Here is a 16723-nt window from a genome sequence, read left to right on the forward strand (position 1 = left end):
ATACTGGTTAGTACGTTAGTATACGTATGTAGAATTCGCTAGTAGGAGTCCGTGTAGTAATAATAATAATAATAATAATAATAATAATAATAACACCTTAAATATCTTTAAATTAGTTTTGCGTCACGAAAAATTAAATTAGGTGTTACGTCACGACGCCATGGCAACATCTAGTTTAAACTTGTAACGTACTACGAAGTATGCCAGAAATAGTGTGCTAGCCGCGGTGATGTATACTAGTTAGTACGTTAGTATGCGTGTTAAGGAAATCGCCAGCAGGACTTCTAAACACCAGAGGAGGGAGCTTTTCTCCTCTAGCTCACTTTCTGTGTGTGTGTGTGTGTGTGTGTGTGTGTGTGTGTGTGTGTGTGTGTGTGTGTGTGTTTTCAGGGCCCGGGCTTGTGTGGCTTCAATCAAAGGGAAGAGCCGGAGTTAGTATGCGGAGACATGTAAGATGGCAGAGCTGCAGATGTTGTTAGAGGAAGAGATTCCTGCCGGGAAAAGAGCTTTAGTGGAGAGTTACCAGAACCTGACCAGGGTCGCGGACTACTGCGAGACTAACTATGTCCAGGTAAAAAACAAGAAAAGATGTGTGTGAGTTAAATGTAAAGTGAGAAAGAAAGCGTGTAGTGTGATCCCAGTGTGTGTTGCTCTATTGTCGGGAACAGGGGGAAACATGGACAGGAAATAATGGCTGGAAAGTCAATAAGCGCTACTTTTCTCTTTTTCACCGCTGATCTGGTTACATTGTTCACACACACTCCGCTTTCTCCTCGTCTTTTAATCATTTCTTTATCTCTACTTTCTTTCTTTCGTTCTTTTCCTTTCTTTTTTAATGGATGATCCCGAGGGTGTGTCGTGCCAAATCGTGTAAAAGCCGTCGCAATGTTTTGGGTCTGATTTCAGAGAAACCTTGTTGTTGTTGTTGGGGTTGTTTTTTCTTATAAATAAATAAAAACAAAACATGGGTTTTAGTTGTGAATCACAAGGCGTTTTGTTAGCGGTTAAACTTTTAGGGGTGCCAAAACTCCCCCCCCCACTCGTTTAACCCTAGATGTGTCCTCGGTCGTCTTCGAGGTTTTGCTTGTTTTGTTTTTGTTTGTTTGTTTGTTTACTTCCAGAGAGTTTCAGAGAGTTAAAAAACTGAAATATGTCTGAATTTAGTTTATTCGAGTAGAACTGGGCTTTTAGTATATTTAGTAATGAACTACTAATATTGATACAAATACTACTACTACTACTAATAATAATAATAACAATAAAAGTATTTCTGTAAAAGTAGATCAAAGTACATAAAGAAAAAACATTATTATTATTATTATTATTATTATTATTATTATTATTATTGTTGTTGTTTTTATTATTATTATTACTATAATTATTTAAACTATCCTTTAAAAGAAATCTCTTACTGCTTTATCAGTGCTGCTTTATTTGACATCTAAAATAAATATTTAATATATAAATAACTTCTTATCAATCTACTGACTTTAATGAAGGAGTAAATCATTTTAATGCTAAAAAAATATTTTAAAAATCTGCAAAATGTCATGTTTCACATTTTTTCTCAAATCTGCTGATTTTAATTATTTTGTAGTTTATTAAAAAAAAAACTTTTTTTAATGTAGAGTTGGCTGAAACGTGTACTGTAGATGAATTTATCAGGAGGTTGATGATGTATTTTATTGACACTGAGCTGTAAAACTCATTGGTGTAGTTAGGGCTTGTTGAGGTTGTTGTTGAAGCTTGTTGAGGTTGTTGTTAGGGCTTGTTGAGGTTGTTGTTGAAGCTTGTTGAGGTTGTTGTTAGGGCTTGTTGAGGTTGTCGAGGCTTGTTGTTAGGGCTTGTTGAGGTTGTCGAGGCTTGTTGTTAGGGCTTGTTGAGGTTGTCGAGGCTTGTTGAGGTTGTTGTTGAAGCTTGTTGAGGTTGTTGTTAGGGCTTGTTGAGGTTGTCGAGGCTTGTTGAGGTTGTTGAAGCTTGTTGAGGTTGTCGAGGGTTGTTGTTAGGGCTTGTTGAGGTTGTTGTTAAGGCTTGTTGTTGTTGAGGTTGTTGAGGCTTGTTGAGGTTGTTGTTAGGGCTTGTTGAGGTTGTTGTTAAGGCTTGTTGTTGTTGAGGCTTGTTGAGGCTTGTTGAGGTTGTTGTTAGGGCTTGTTGAGGTTGTTGTTAAGGCTTGTTGATGCTTGTTGAGGTTGTTAAGGCTTGTTGAGGTTGTTGTTGTTAAGGCTTGTTGAGGTTGTTGAGGCTTGTTGAGGTTGTAGTTGTTGAGGCTTGTTGAGGTTGTAGTTGTTAGGGCTTGTTGAGGTTGTTGTTAGGGCTTGTTGAGGTTGTTGATAGGGCTGGTTGAGGTTGTTGTTAGGGCTTGTTGAGGTTGTTGTTAGGGCTTGTTGAGGTTGTTGTTGAAGCTTGTTGAGGTTGTTGAGGTTGTTGTTAGGGCTTGTTGAGGTTGTCGAGGCTTGTTGAGGTTGTCGAGGCTTGTTGAGGTTGTTGTTAGGGCTTGTTGAGGTTGTCGAAGCTTGTTGAGGTTGTTGTTAGGGCTTGTTGAGGTTGTTGAGGCTTGTTGAGGTTGTCGAGGGTTGTTAGGGCTTGTTGAGGTTGTTGTTAAGGCTTGTTGTTGTTGAGGTTGTTGAGGCTTGTTGAGGTTGTTGTTAGGGCTTGTTGTTGTTGAGGTTGTTGAGGCTTGTTGAGGTTGTTGTTAAGGCTTGTTGATGCTTGTTGAGGTTGTTGTTGTTGAGGCTTGTTGAGGTTGTTGAGGCTTGTTGAGGTTGTAGTTGTTAGGGCTTGTTGAGGTTGTTGTTGAGGCTTGTTGAGGTTGTTAGGGCTTGTTGAGGTTGTTAGGGCTTGTTGAGGTTGTTAGGGCTTGTTGAGGTTGTTAGGGCTTGTTGAGGTTGTTGTTAGGGCTTGTTGAGGTTGTTAGGGCTTTTTGAGAAGGCTTTTTGAGGTTGTTGTTGAAGCTTGTTGAGGTTGTTGTTAAGGCTTGTTGAGGTTGTTGTTAAGGCTTGTTGAGGTTGTTGTTAAGGCTTGTTGAGGTTGTTGTTAAGGCTTGTTGAGGTTGTTGTTAAGGCTTGTTGAGGTTGTTGTTAAGGCTTGTTGAGGTTGTCGAGGGTTGTTGTTAGGGCTTGTTGAGGTTGTTGTTAAGGCTTGTTGAGGTTGTTGTTAAGGCTTGTTGAGGTTGTTGTTAGGGCTTGTTGAGGTTGTCGAGGGTTGTTGTTAGGGCTTGTTGAGGTTGTTGTTAGGGCTTGTTGAGGTTGTCGAGGGTTGTAGTTAGGGCTTGTTGAGGTTGTTGAGGTTGTTGTTAGGGCTTGTTGAGGTTGTTAAGGCTTGTTGATGCTTGTTGAGGTTGTTGAGGCTTGTTGAGGTTGTTGTTGTTAAGGCTTGTTGAGGTTGTTGAGGCTTGTTGAGGTTGTAGTTGTTAGGGCTTGTTGAGGTTGTTGTTAGGGCTTGTTGAGGTTGTTGTTAGGGCTTGTTGAGGTTGTTGTTAGGGCTTGTTGAGGTTATTGTTGAGGCTTGTTGAGGTTGTTAGGTCTTGTTGAGGTTGTTGTTAGGTCTTGTTGAGGTTGTTGTTAGGGCTTGTTGAGGTTGTTGTTAGGGCTTGTTGAGGTTGTTGTTAGGGCTTGTTGAGGTTGTTGTTAGGGCTTGTTGAGGTTGTTGTTAGGGCTTGTTGAGGTTGTTGAGGCCTGTTGAGGTTGTTAGGGCTTGTTGAGGTTTTTGAGGCTTGTTAGGGCTTGTTGAGGTTGATAATGCTTGTTGAGGTGGTTGTTAGTGCTTGTTGAGGTTGTTGTTAGGGCTTGTTGAGGTTGTTGTTAGGGCTTGTTGAGGTTGTTTTTGAGGCTTGTTGAGGTTGTTGTTGGGGCTTGTTGAGGTGGTTGTTGGGGCTTGTTGAGGTGGTTGTTGGGGCTTGTTGAGGTGGTTGTTGGGGCTTGTTGAGGTGGTTGTTGGGGCTTGTTGAGGTGGTTGTTGGGGCTTGTTGAGGTGGTTGTTGGGGCTTGTTGTTTTTAGGGCTTGTTGAGGTTGTTTTTGAGGCTTGTTGAGGTTGTTGTTGGGGCTTGTTGAGGTGGTTGTTGGGGCTTGTTGAGGTTGTTGTTGGGGCTTGTTGAGGTTGTTGTTGGGGCTTGTTGAGGTTGTTGTTGGGGCTTGTTGAGGTTGTTGTTGGGGCTTGTTGAGGTTGTTGTTGGGGCTTGTTGAGGTTGTTGTTGGGGCTTGTTGAGGTTGTTGTTGGGGCTTGTTGAGGTTGTTTTTGAGGCTTGTTGAGGTGGTTGTTGAGGTTTGTTGAGGTGGTTGTTGGGGCTTGTTGAGGTGGTTGTTGGGGCTTGTTGAGGTGGTTGTTGGGGCTTGTTGAGGTGGTTGTTGGGGCTTGTTGTTTTTAGGGCTTGTTGAGGTTGTTTTTGAGGCTTGTTGAGGTTGTTAAAAAAGTGTAACTTTGAGTCTTTAGTGTTATTTAATGTGAAGTGGAGAGAGTAGAGTCACAGTAGAGAGCCGTCACACACTCGTACAAACTACTACTCCTTCTGAGCTGCTGATTTTCTGGACAGGATCTGATCATGCTGGAACTGTGTGTGTATGTATGTGTGCGTGTGTGTGTGTGTTTTATTCCCTCCATGCTGCTGCATAATACAGCTTAGGGATTTGTTATGAAGGGAAAAAGTAATGATGTTCTACGGTGTTCCTCAGAGTTCATCAGGTCGAGCTGGACACAGAGACACACACACACACACACACACACACAGAGCTACAAAACTAAACTCACACACAAACGCACACTGCTATACACACACTGCTACATACACACACTGCTAAACACAGACATACACACACTGCTATATATACACACACAGCTAAACACAGACACACTGCTGTATACACACACAGCTAAACACACACACACACTGCTATATACACACACAGCTAAACACAGACACACACTGCTGTATACACACACAGCTAAACACAGACACACACTGCTGTATACACACACAGCTAAACACACACACACTGCTGTATACACACACAGCTAAACACAGACACACACTGCTGTATACACACACAGCTAAACACACACACACACTGCTATATACACACACTGCTGTATACACACACAGCTAAACACACACACACACTGCTATATATACACACACAGCTAAACACACACACACACTGCTATATATACACACACAGCTAAACACACACACACACTGCTATATATACACACACAGCTAAACACACACACACACTGCTGTATACACACACACACTGCTATATACACACACAGCTAAACACACACACACACACTGGTATATACACACACAGCTAAACACACACACACTGCTATATACACACACAGCTAAACACAGACACACACTGCTATATACACACACAGCTAAACACAGACACACACTGCTATATACACACACAGCTAAACACAGACACACACTGCTGTATACACACACAGCTAAACACACACACACTGCTATATACACACACTGCTAAACACAGACACACACTGCTATATACACACACAGCTAAACACAGACACACACTGCTGTATACACACACAGCTAAACACACACACACTGCTATATATACACACACAGCTAAACACACACACACACTGCTATATATACACACACAGCTAAACACACACACACACTGCTATATATACACACACAGCTAAACACACACACACACTGCTATATATACACACACAGCTAAACACACACACACACTGCTGTATACACACACAGCTAAACACACACACACACACTGCTGTATACACACACAGCTAAACACACACACACACACTGGTATATACACACACAGCTAAACACACACACACACTGCTATATACACACACAGCTAAACACACACACACACTGCTGTATACACACAGCTAAACACACACTGCTATATACACACACAGCTAAACACACACACACACTGCTATATACACACACAGCTAAACACACACACACTGCTATATACACACACTGCTATATACACACACAGCTAAACACAGACACACACTGCTATATACACACACAGCTAAACAGACACACACTGCTATATACACACACAGCTAAACACAGACACACACTGCTGTATACACACACAGCTAAACACACACACACTGCTATATACACACACTGCTAAACACAGACACACACTGCTATATACACACACAGCTAAACACAGACACACACTGCTGTATACACACACAGCTAAACACACACACACTGCTATATATACACACACAGCTAAACACACACACACACTGCTATATATACACACACAGCTAAACACACACACACACTGCTATATATACACACACAGCTAAACACACACACACACTGCTATATATACACACACAGCTAAACACACACACACACTGCTGTATACACACACAGCTAAACACACACACACACACTGCTGTATACACACACAGCTAAACACACACACACACACTGCTGTATACACACACAGCTAAACACACACACACACACTGCTGTATACACACACAGCTAAACACACACACACACACACTGCTGTATACACACAGCTAAACACACACTGCTATATACACACACAGCTAAACACACACACACACTGCTATATACACACACAGCTAAACACACACACACTGCTATATACACACACTGCTATATACACACACAGCTAAACACACACACACACTGCTATATACACACACTGCTGTATACACACACAGCTAAACACAGACACACACTGCTGTATACACACACAGCTAAACACACACACACACTGCTATATATACACACACAGCTAAACAGACACACACTGCTGTATACACACACAGCTAAACACACACACACACTGCTATATACACACACTGCTGTATACACACACAGCTAAACACACACACACACTGCTGTATACACACACAGCTAAACACAGACACACACACTGGTATATACACACACACAGCTAAACACACACACACACTGCTATATATATACACACACAGCTAAACACACACACACACACACTGCTGTATACACACACAGCTAAACACAGACACACACTGCTGTATACACACACAGCTAAACACAGACACACACACTGGTATATACACACACACAGCTAAACACACACACACACTGCTATATATACACACACAGCTAAACACACACACACACACACTGCTGTATACACACACAGCTAAACACAGACACACACACTGGTATATACACACACAGCTAAACACACACACACACTGCTGTATACACACAGCTAAACACACACTGCTATATACACACACAGCTAAACACACACACACACACAGCCAAACAGACACACACTGCTATATACACACACAGCTAAACACAGGCGCACACATACAGCTAAACACACACACACACTGCTATATATACACACACAGCTAAACACACACACACACTGCTATATACACACACAGCTAAACACACACACACACTGCTATATACACACACACTGCTATATATACACACACAGCTAAACACACACACACACTGCTGTATACACACACAGCTAAACACAGACACACACACTGGTATATACACACACAGCTAAACACAGACACACACTGCTGTATACACACAGCTAAACACACACTGCTATATACACACACAGCTAAACACACACACACACACAGCCAAACAGACACACACTGCTATATACACACACAGCTAAACACAGGCGCACACATACAGCTAAACACACACACACACTGCTATATATACACACACAGCTAAACACACACACACACTGCTATATACACACACAGCTAAACACACACACACACTGCTATATACACACACACTGCTGTATACACACACAGCTAAACACAGACACACACACTGGTATATACACACACAGCTAAACACAGGCGCACACATACAGCTAAACACACACACACTGCTATATATACACACACAGCTAAACACACACACACACTGCTATATACACACACTGCTGTATACACACACAGCTAAACACAGACACACACACTGGTATATACACACACAGCTAAACACACACACACACTGCTATATATACACACACAGCTAAACACACACACACTGCTGTATACACACAGCTAAACACACACACACACAGCTAAACCCAGGCGCGCACATACAGCTAAACACACACACACACTGCTATATATACACACACAGCTAAACACACACACACTGCTGTATACACACAGCTAAACACACACACACACAGCTAAACCCAGGCGCGCACACACACACACACAGCTAAACACAGGCGCACACACAGCTAAACACACACACACTGCTATATACACACACACAGCTAAACGCAGGCACACACACACTGCTATATATACACACACAGCTAAACAGACACACACACTGCTCTATATATATATATATACACACACACACGCACAGCTAAACACACACACACACTGCTATATACAGACACACACACTGCTATATACACACAGCTAAACACAGGCGCGCACACACACACACAAACACACACTGCAATGTACACACACACTGCAATGTACACACACTGCTAAACACAACACACACAAACAGCCAAACAGACACACAAAAAATGCAGACACAGATGCACACAAACCCACATAGACACACGCACTGCTAAACACAAACACACATAGACACACACAAACACACGCTGCTAAATAGACACACACACAAAGTGCTGACTGAAAACACACTCTAAAATACACACAGTGCTGACTGAAAACACACACAAAGTGCTGACTGAAAACACACTCTAAAATACACACAGTGCTGACTGCACACACACCCACACACACACAGTTGAGAGTTTGGAGTACAGAAGGTTGATCTGATCATCAGCCTCTGTTGTATTTCATTCATGTGGAAAAACAGTGTGCATTTGGCTGATGTTGTTCAGTTGCCACACTTTTGCCACTTCTTCTTTTGAGCTTTAAACTCCTTCTAAATTTCCTGCTAATCGTTTCATCAGCAAATTTCACACTGTGGGCTTTTTTTTCAGTTTGATTTTTCAGATGGAACATACTGTGTAGGAATCCACTTCCTCTTTTCCTTCCTACTGAGGATCTTCTCCATCTTCATCTTCGGTCTGGTTTCTGACGATCTTGTTACCTCTCTGCTGGTTTGATATGGAGGTTATAAGGAATTAACTTCCAGGAATATTGTGGAATAACTTACAAACCCAGTGTTCCCTCAGTGTAAGAGATCAGGCTGAGGTGTTGGAGGAAAGTTCATACACTATTGGCAAAAGTTTTGGGACACATTTCCAAATGTTTTTCACATTTCCAGGTGTTTTTCAGGGGTTGGGCTCGGCCCTTTAGTTGCAGTGAAAGGAACTCTTAATGCTTCAGCTTCATACCAAGACATTTGGACAATTTCATGCTCCTAACTTTGTAGGAAGAGTTTGGGGATGAACGCTTCCTGTTCCCACATGACTGCACACCAGTGCACAAAGCAAGGTCCATAAAGACATGGATGAGTGAGTTTGGTGTGGAGGAACTTGACTGACCTGCACAGAGTCCTGACCTCAACCTGATAGAACACCTTTGGGATGAATTAGAGTGGAGACTGTGAGCCAGGCCAAAACTTGGACGTCTGCCTTTACATGCACATGAATGTAAAATGGAGTTGTCCCGCCCTTTACAGCTATAACAGCTTCAACTCTTCTGGGAAGGCTTTCCACAAGGTTTAGGAGTGTGTTTATGGGAATTTTTGACCATTCCTCTAGAAGCGCATTTGTGAGGTCAGGCACTGGATGCTGGATGAGAACGCCTGTCTCACAGTCTCCACTCTAATTCATCCCAATGGTGTTCTATGGGGTTGGGGACTCTGTGCAGTGGAACTAAGGGGCTGAGCCCAACACCTGAAAAACATCTGAACTCAATGGAGGTGTCTCCCAAATCTTTTGGCAATATAGTGTACCTTCATGAAACCTTCAGCTGCAGCAGAAACCAGAAGGTTGTGGGTTTATGTCTCAGGACGTTACTGAATCCGCTCAGTTTGATGCCTTGTTTTTGGAAAAAGGTTTCTATTAAATGAATAGAAATTTTAATTTAGGAGACACTTGTGATCCAAAGCACTTCTGGACATGATCGAAGCACAGTGCTGCAGTCTTGAGGTTTAATTTTTCACAGCAGATCATCACAAATAAAGCACTAAACCCAATCCGGTGTACACATGTATGCAAGCTGTGACATTGGAGTCAGTAACGTTGAAATGTTACAAGAAAATTGTATTGGTGGTGATGGAAACCAAAATGGCCGTTTGGGTTATAACCCATTAAGGTCATGTGCCGAGAAAAAGACAAACCTGTTTATCGTGAGAGAGAACGGGCGTGTGAGAGTGTGTGAGCTCTTTAGCTTTTTACAAGTGTGTGTTTAATCCCTGAAACTCTCTTTGATGAGGCGAAAATTCCTTGCCTCAGACCCGTTCGACGAGTAGAGCTGGACACGCCTGCGCTCAGGAGAAGCACTGGGTCTTATCTAGTTTTTAGGACGGCAACCTGATTTGCAGGCCCGATCACTCTGAGATTTCTGACTGACAGAGAGAGAGAGAGAGAGAGAGAGAGAGAGAGGGAAACACACCCTGGTGTGTTTGGGTTCATGTCGAGTCTTGACTCGTGTTTGTTTCTGACTGATAGAGGACTGAGCACACTCAGCTTGAGTCCTCGTATCGCCATACCGAATGCAGCGGCAGATGGAGGAACGAGGCCACTGCCCCACTTAATAACACAGTGTGTGTGTGTTATTGTGTGTGTGTGCGCGCGCGTGTGTGCCATGTGTTGTGATGTTCAGCCTTTACCCCAGTTTCCTGCATTCCTCTCCTTCCTCTTCTGTCCCCAAAGATAACGCTGATGCACTCACTGTTTAAGTGGTAAAAGTTATGTGAACCCTGTTGCCAGGCAACCGGGAGTCTGAACGTACAAAGCTAGCTAGTGAGAAAGATTGAGCTAGCAAAATTTAACCTCAGATTTGTTGTTAGATTACTAAGAAAAGACTCTATACAGCTAAAATTACACAGTAATTAGGCTTAGCACCGGCTGCTAATTACCACGGACCTGGAAAGACAAACAAACAATACATACACTGTTAAAGAGATTACTTTTGTAAGAAAACAAAGCACAAGCTAGCTAATGACAAAGATTTAGCTAACAAACTTTTTCCTTAGATGTTTCAGTAAATTACTGAAATAAAGTCTAGACAAGTAAAAGAACTTTGACCTGGAAACACAAAGCTTGTATTCATGAGTTTGTGAGAACGCTGTTGCTAAATATTTTGCTAGCATGTAGCAGTGTCTGTTTATAAAGTAGATGTGTCCGAAAAATAAAAACAGCCCCGAAACATCAGGAATATTAACTTTTATCTCAGAAGTGTTGCTAAAATGTGCTAAAAAAAAAAATTTGAAAAAAAGTTGCTAAAATTTTCTAAAATGTGTGTGTAAAATCACTCTGTAATTGTATTTAGCCCCGGTTGCTAACTTCCATGGACCTGTTGATTTTTATATATTGTTATGTTAACCTGAAATCATTAGCAAATGAAGCGTTGTTGTCTAAAACTAGGTGGTATTACAGTGACAGGCTGGACCAAAGCTAAACATGAAAAGCAGGTTAGCTTAAAGCTAAATACATACAAGATGATAAACATAGCTAGCTAATGATACACCATCATTTAGAGTAGTTAAATATAACTAGCTGGCAATTATTACAATTAGTAACTCAAACTTGATGGAATATATTGTTTAAAGGACAAGGTATTCTGTAGGAGAGAGTGTACATGTGGAAGATTACATTAACTACAGAAACATACACACACACACACACACACACTTACATAGGAATTAAATGGTTAAGTGTGAAAGAAAGCCTCGAGCAGAAGACTGATGTGACCGTTTATCGGTAACAGTTCCTGGGAAATTATTAAATTAAATGTGTGTGAATTAAAAGCTGGCACAGGAAGAAGTTCTCTCTCTCTCTCTCTCTCTCTCTCTCTCTCTGTCCTTCTATTCATTTGTCTCTATCTTTCTCTCTGTCTATATCTTTGTGCTCTCTCTCTCTCTCTTTCCTTCTATTCATCTGCCTCTATCTTTCTCTATGTTTATATCTTTGTGCTCTCTCTCTCTCTCTCTCTCTCTCTCTCCCTCCTTCTATTCATCTTCCTCTATCTTACTCTCTCACTTTGTCTTTCTCTCTCTCTTTCCTTCTCTTCATCTGCCTCTCTCTTTCTGCTTATCTCTTTCTGTCTGTCTGCTCTCTCTCTCTCTCTCACTGTTTTTCTGTGTCTCTAGTTATCTTTGTGTCTGACACACACACACACACACACACACACACAGTGTTGAAGGATTATCCTACAGTGACACCTTCTTTTTAGCCAGCTGATTAAAAAAACCATCTGTAATGACCTGGTGTCCTCTCCCAGGTGTATTCCCGTCTCTTGCCCACTTTTCACAGGATAGCTGAACGAGGAATAAAATTCTGACCTAGAAGCCAGTGGGGAAATGTATAAAAATTCATGAACAAATGGGGAAATTCCTTGATGTGCATAATAACTACGTGTTTATTTATGGATAGTTTGTAGGATTTGTTACACGTCGCTTGACTTCTTCGCCTGAATGATGCGCACAATAAAACACCTGTAAACGATCCCGGGTGTATGAGTGTGGAAGCTCCATTACACTGCCTGACATCTCAGATCAGATCACGTCATGGTGCATCTGATATGCATGTGATGGTTCACTCTATAGGGTGTGTGTGATAGAAAGTGTGGAAGCCTCAGCATTTGGTTGTGGGGGTGGGTGTAGGTGCTGGGAGGAAGTCACGTGTGTGTAAGCTCGTATTTATTTTACTCCTCTATATGAGACATGGTGTTAAAGGTCCCAACGTTCACCATTGTCTTTCTCTAGATATGTGGATGTGTCATCTGAAGACCAGAATGATAATCGAGCTTGATGTTTGCTCTGTGTGTGTGTGTGTGTGTGTGTGTGTGTGTGTGTGTACATTTACATTACTGGCCTTTAGCAGATGCCCTTATCCAGAGTGACTTACATTTTATCTCATTTTATACAACTGAGCATTTAAGGGGTTAAGGGCCTTGCTCAGGGGCCCAGCAGGGGCAGCTACATACATTCACCAGAGATTTGTATCTCTGTCCACATTACAGGAAAAATCGGATGGATGGATCTTACACTTTGTCGCTTGCTAGCGATTGCTTGCTAGGAACATCATTTTTAATCTTTAATACATCAATGCACTTTTCTATGGTTGCTTGGACCTGTTGTAATTAGTAAAGGCAGTATTGTTGTGGTGGTGTTAGATGATAAAGTGCTTAGAGACATTCTGGGTTTTTTTGTGGAAAATAATCGTCAGCTTCATAGTGGGAACAGTTGCTCCGCTTCACATCCGACTGTATCACACCATGATTCATTTCCTGTATGAATGTATGCACCGTCACGTGTTTCTTACTAATATCATCAGGGAGCTATATTTCTTACCTAATGTTTATGGTTGACATTTTTGATTTAATATAAATGAGACTATTAAAGGATTCATTTTAGTTTTTTAACTTCATGTAACTTTATGAGAATAATATACGTTGGAAGTGGAGCTGTAAAATAAATACAGACCACATTTTAGGGTTGTAGATGTCATGTGTTTTAGCAGTAGCCGGTACGGTCATGGATAATTTCCAGTGGAGTCCAGCATTTTTTTGTGTTTGTTGAGAAGCCGTGATGCGGTTGCCTCTTGTACCCATTCACAATCCTGTTACAAAAAAAAATGACAAAAGAGCCACAGTGCCCGGTTGCCAGATTGTGACTGTTATCAATGCTTATGTTTCATTTAGGACTCCGTCGTCTCCCTAAATCTCTAAATGAAAGGCTCAGTGAGACGTATTTGCATTTTTGGCAAACAAGCCGTTCTTCAGCATGAAGCCACGCATTAATGAGCACACAGCCACCTGGCATCGCTGGTAGGGAACTCTCAGGACGGCTTAACATTCCTGTCATCTTCTTCACGAATTCTCAATGCTCTTCATTATTTTTAATCACCAGGATGTTTTTGGGGAATTCCATGCTCATAAAGGTTTTTTTTTTTTTTTTTTTTAAAAGTCTGTGTTGCTTTTCTGTCGATTGGATGAATCTTTTTAAGTCTCGATGTGATTTCAAGCCACCGTGTTCTCACCAGTCTTTGGTTATTTTCCGTCTCTCCATGTTGTTGTTATTGTACCCTGTTGTGACTGCGTCTTGAATCCCATTCGGCGTGGACACTGCGAAGGCTCTGGCCGAGTGATTCGGGTTCACATTCATCGAGTTCGTGCTGTTCCTCCAACTGACAGATACAGAAAAAAGGGCTTTGTTTGGATCTCACACAGTGAATAGAATAACTGAATTGCTTTCCTTTTGATAAATTTTTGCCACCTTTTGCAAAACAGACACACTTTTTCTTGCGAATAAATGAAAATGTGGGGCAGCCGTGTCCCAAAAAAGAACACAATGGTACTGATGACTATGTTAAATATCCTCCAGAAGGAAAGCCTTTCTTTTTCTCACCAGATTTACGTACACTGATCTACTTCAGATTGATTTTTGGATGTTGGTAAATTCCAATCAGCGTAAATCCCCAAGCCTGTTCACGGCACAACTGATTCATTTAGCCGCACTCGTAAAAACTTCAGAAAATGCTCAGAGAGAGACTGAAAATAATTCAATAAAAACTAAATGCAGAACAGAGAGAGACTCCAGTAATGCAGCTCGGCCACTGCGGCTCCTCTGCTATCATAGTCACACTTCCTCTCTCTTATAGGGTGCCATTACTTTTGTCTTAATTAAATAGCTTAACTTTATTTGATTTTTTTTTTTATTGCTCTCATTTGTGTCATAAAACTGAGTTTTATTAAATGAATTAGTCAGCGAGATCTAAAGCCATCAGTCATTCCAGGTTCACAGGAAGAAATGTTTTTCTGAACTAATTTGTTTAACATTAGCTCCACATTTCCTATGCAAATTATTTATAAATAAATAATTTGTGTGTCCAGTGTGATAAGTGATGACACATTTACACCAAATACTTGCGTGTGTGTATATATAGCTGTAATGCAGTGACAGTGAATCTAGACCGCTGTATTCAATATTATACTGGGTAAAAGCGTTTATTTTGAGACGGTGGCTGTAGTTTTATGTTTTGGTTAATAAAAGGGTAGAAGATGTCCTATTGATCAAATGCTTACTGAAAAGACATGCAGTCATCAGCCTCAGTGCTGATTAACATCGATTATCTTGTTACTATGGCAACTGTCGATGGGCGAGATATATTTAAGACGGCAAGTCAGCGGTCAGTTCTCCAAGTTGATGTGTTGGAAGCAGGAAAAATGGCCAAGCGTAAGGATCTGAGCCACTTTATCTTCAGAGCATCTCCAAAACAGCACTGATGCACATAGGGAGCGAAGTCTAGTCCGTCAGAGCAGCTACTGTAGCACAGATTGATTTAAAAAGTTGCTTCTGGTTCTAATAGAAACATGTGTGTCCTTAAATATGAAAAACTACACCTGACAAACAAAAGACGTAAAGTTGCCATGTTATAAAATTAGCTGGGGTTCCTGAGGTAATATATAATGGGTAATAGGGTGGTGGTAGCTCAAGTGGTTAAGGCTCTGGGTTGGTGATGGGGTTCAAGCCCCTAGCACTGCCAAGCTGCCACTGCTGGGCCCTTGAGCAAGGCCCCCAACCTTCACTGCTCCAGGGGTGCTGCATCATGGCTGACCCTGTGCTCTGACCCCAACCCTCCAAGGATGGAATATGTGAAGAAAGAATTTCATGTGCAGTAATGTATATGTGACAAATAAAGGCTACTTACTTATTTTATAAACACATACTCGTAGTGACTCCTAATTGGATTCTGTCCATGTCGTCTGTGATATTTTTAAGTCAGAAGTGAAACTGAAGTGTCAACTTCGTCCAGCGTGTCCTAGAGGATGGACAGAGAATTAACTAGCCATCAAACTGCCTCCTGTGATGTCATTAAGTTTCAGCTAGTTTTCAGCTGACAGAAATTCACCATAGTTTTCTGCTCCTAAATTCTGTAAAACTCTGCAGTGGTTAGAAGTGTGTGTGTGCGTGTGTGTGTTCTTTATGAAGTAGAATATGTTTTGTTTTCTGAGTACGTGCGGAAAGTGCACACACAGAACCAACACTGTGATGTTGATCTCAGTTTATTACATGGTGTTATATAATAACGTTAAGACACGAACTTGATAAGCATGCGTATGACCTTTCACTGATTGTTGTACTGTACAAATCAAATGGAAATGAATTGTTCTGGTTATGAGACAGAATGCTGATTTCGACTTTATTTAAGTGGGTCAGAACTCACAGTTATGTAATTTTCCTTCTTTGTGCTTTTGAGAGAAAAAGTGCAGAAAAACACTGACGCTTCTATGTTTGCGTTTTGTTCTCAAGAAGATATATTTCTCCTCAAATCAGCAACCTGTAGTTATAGAGTCGGTGTTAAAATTAGTCTCTATATAGATTAATCCATAGCTAATGCTTGAGAATTTACATTAAAGGTCTTTAAAAGATGTTTAGTGTTGATGCTCTGGGCAGCCATGTTGATTTGACCCCATGGTTGAGCTCCTTAGTAGGAATTCACACTTTTGGTTTCATTTCTAGACGTAATTAAAAACAGTTCTTTATTTGGACGCAACATCATT

At 41.3% G+C, this 16723-nt stretch overlaps 1 protein-coding gene across 10 annotated transcripts in view; it reads left to right on the forward strand.

Moving 5' to 3' along the window:
- The first annotated feature begins 388 nt into the window (after positions 1 to 388).
- The window catches only part of abi1a (abl-interactor 1a), a 55569-nt gene continuing 39234 nt past the window's right edge, over positions 389 to 16723 (forward strand). For 4 of the 10 annotated variants that reach the window (XM_058386250.1, XM_058386258.1, XM_058386193.1 and 1 more), the window contains exon 1: positions 395 to 571. In XM_058386250.1, the coding sequence (XP_058242233.1) occupies positions 455 to 571 (117 nt within the window). In that variant the 5' untranslated portion in view covers positions 395 to 454. Of the gene's footprint in view, positions 572 to 16723 lie in introns of all 10 variants that reach the window. The other 6 variants (XM_058386204.1, XM_058386233.1, XM_058386241.1 and 3 more) reach the window with 5 other exon arrangements.

This window comes from Hemibagrus wyckioides, linkage group LG01 (genome assembly GCF_019097595.1).
Source record: "Hemibagrus wyckioides isolate EC202008001 linkage group LG01, SWU_Hwy_1.0, whole genome shotgun sequence".
In the NCBI taxonomy this organism is placed as follows: domain Eukaryota; kingdom Metazoa; phylum Chordata; class Actinopteri; order Siluriformes; family Bagridae; genus Hemibagrus; species Hemibagrus wyckioides.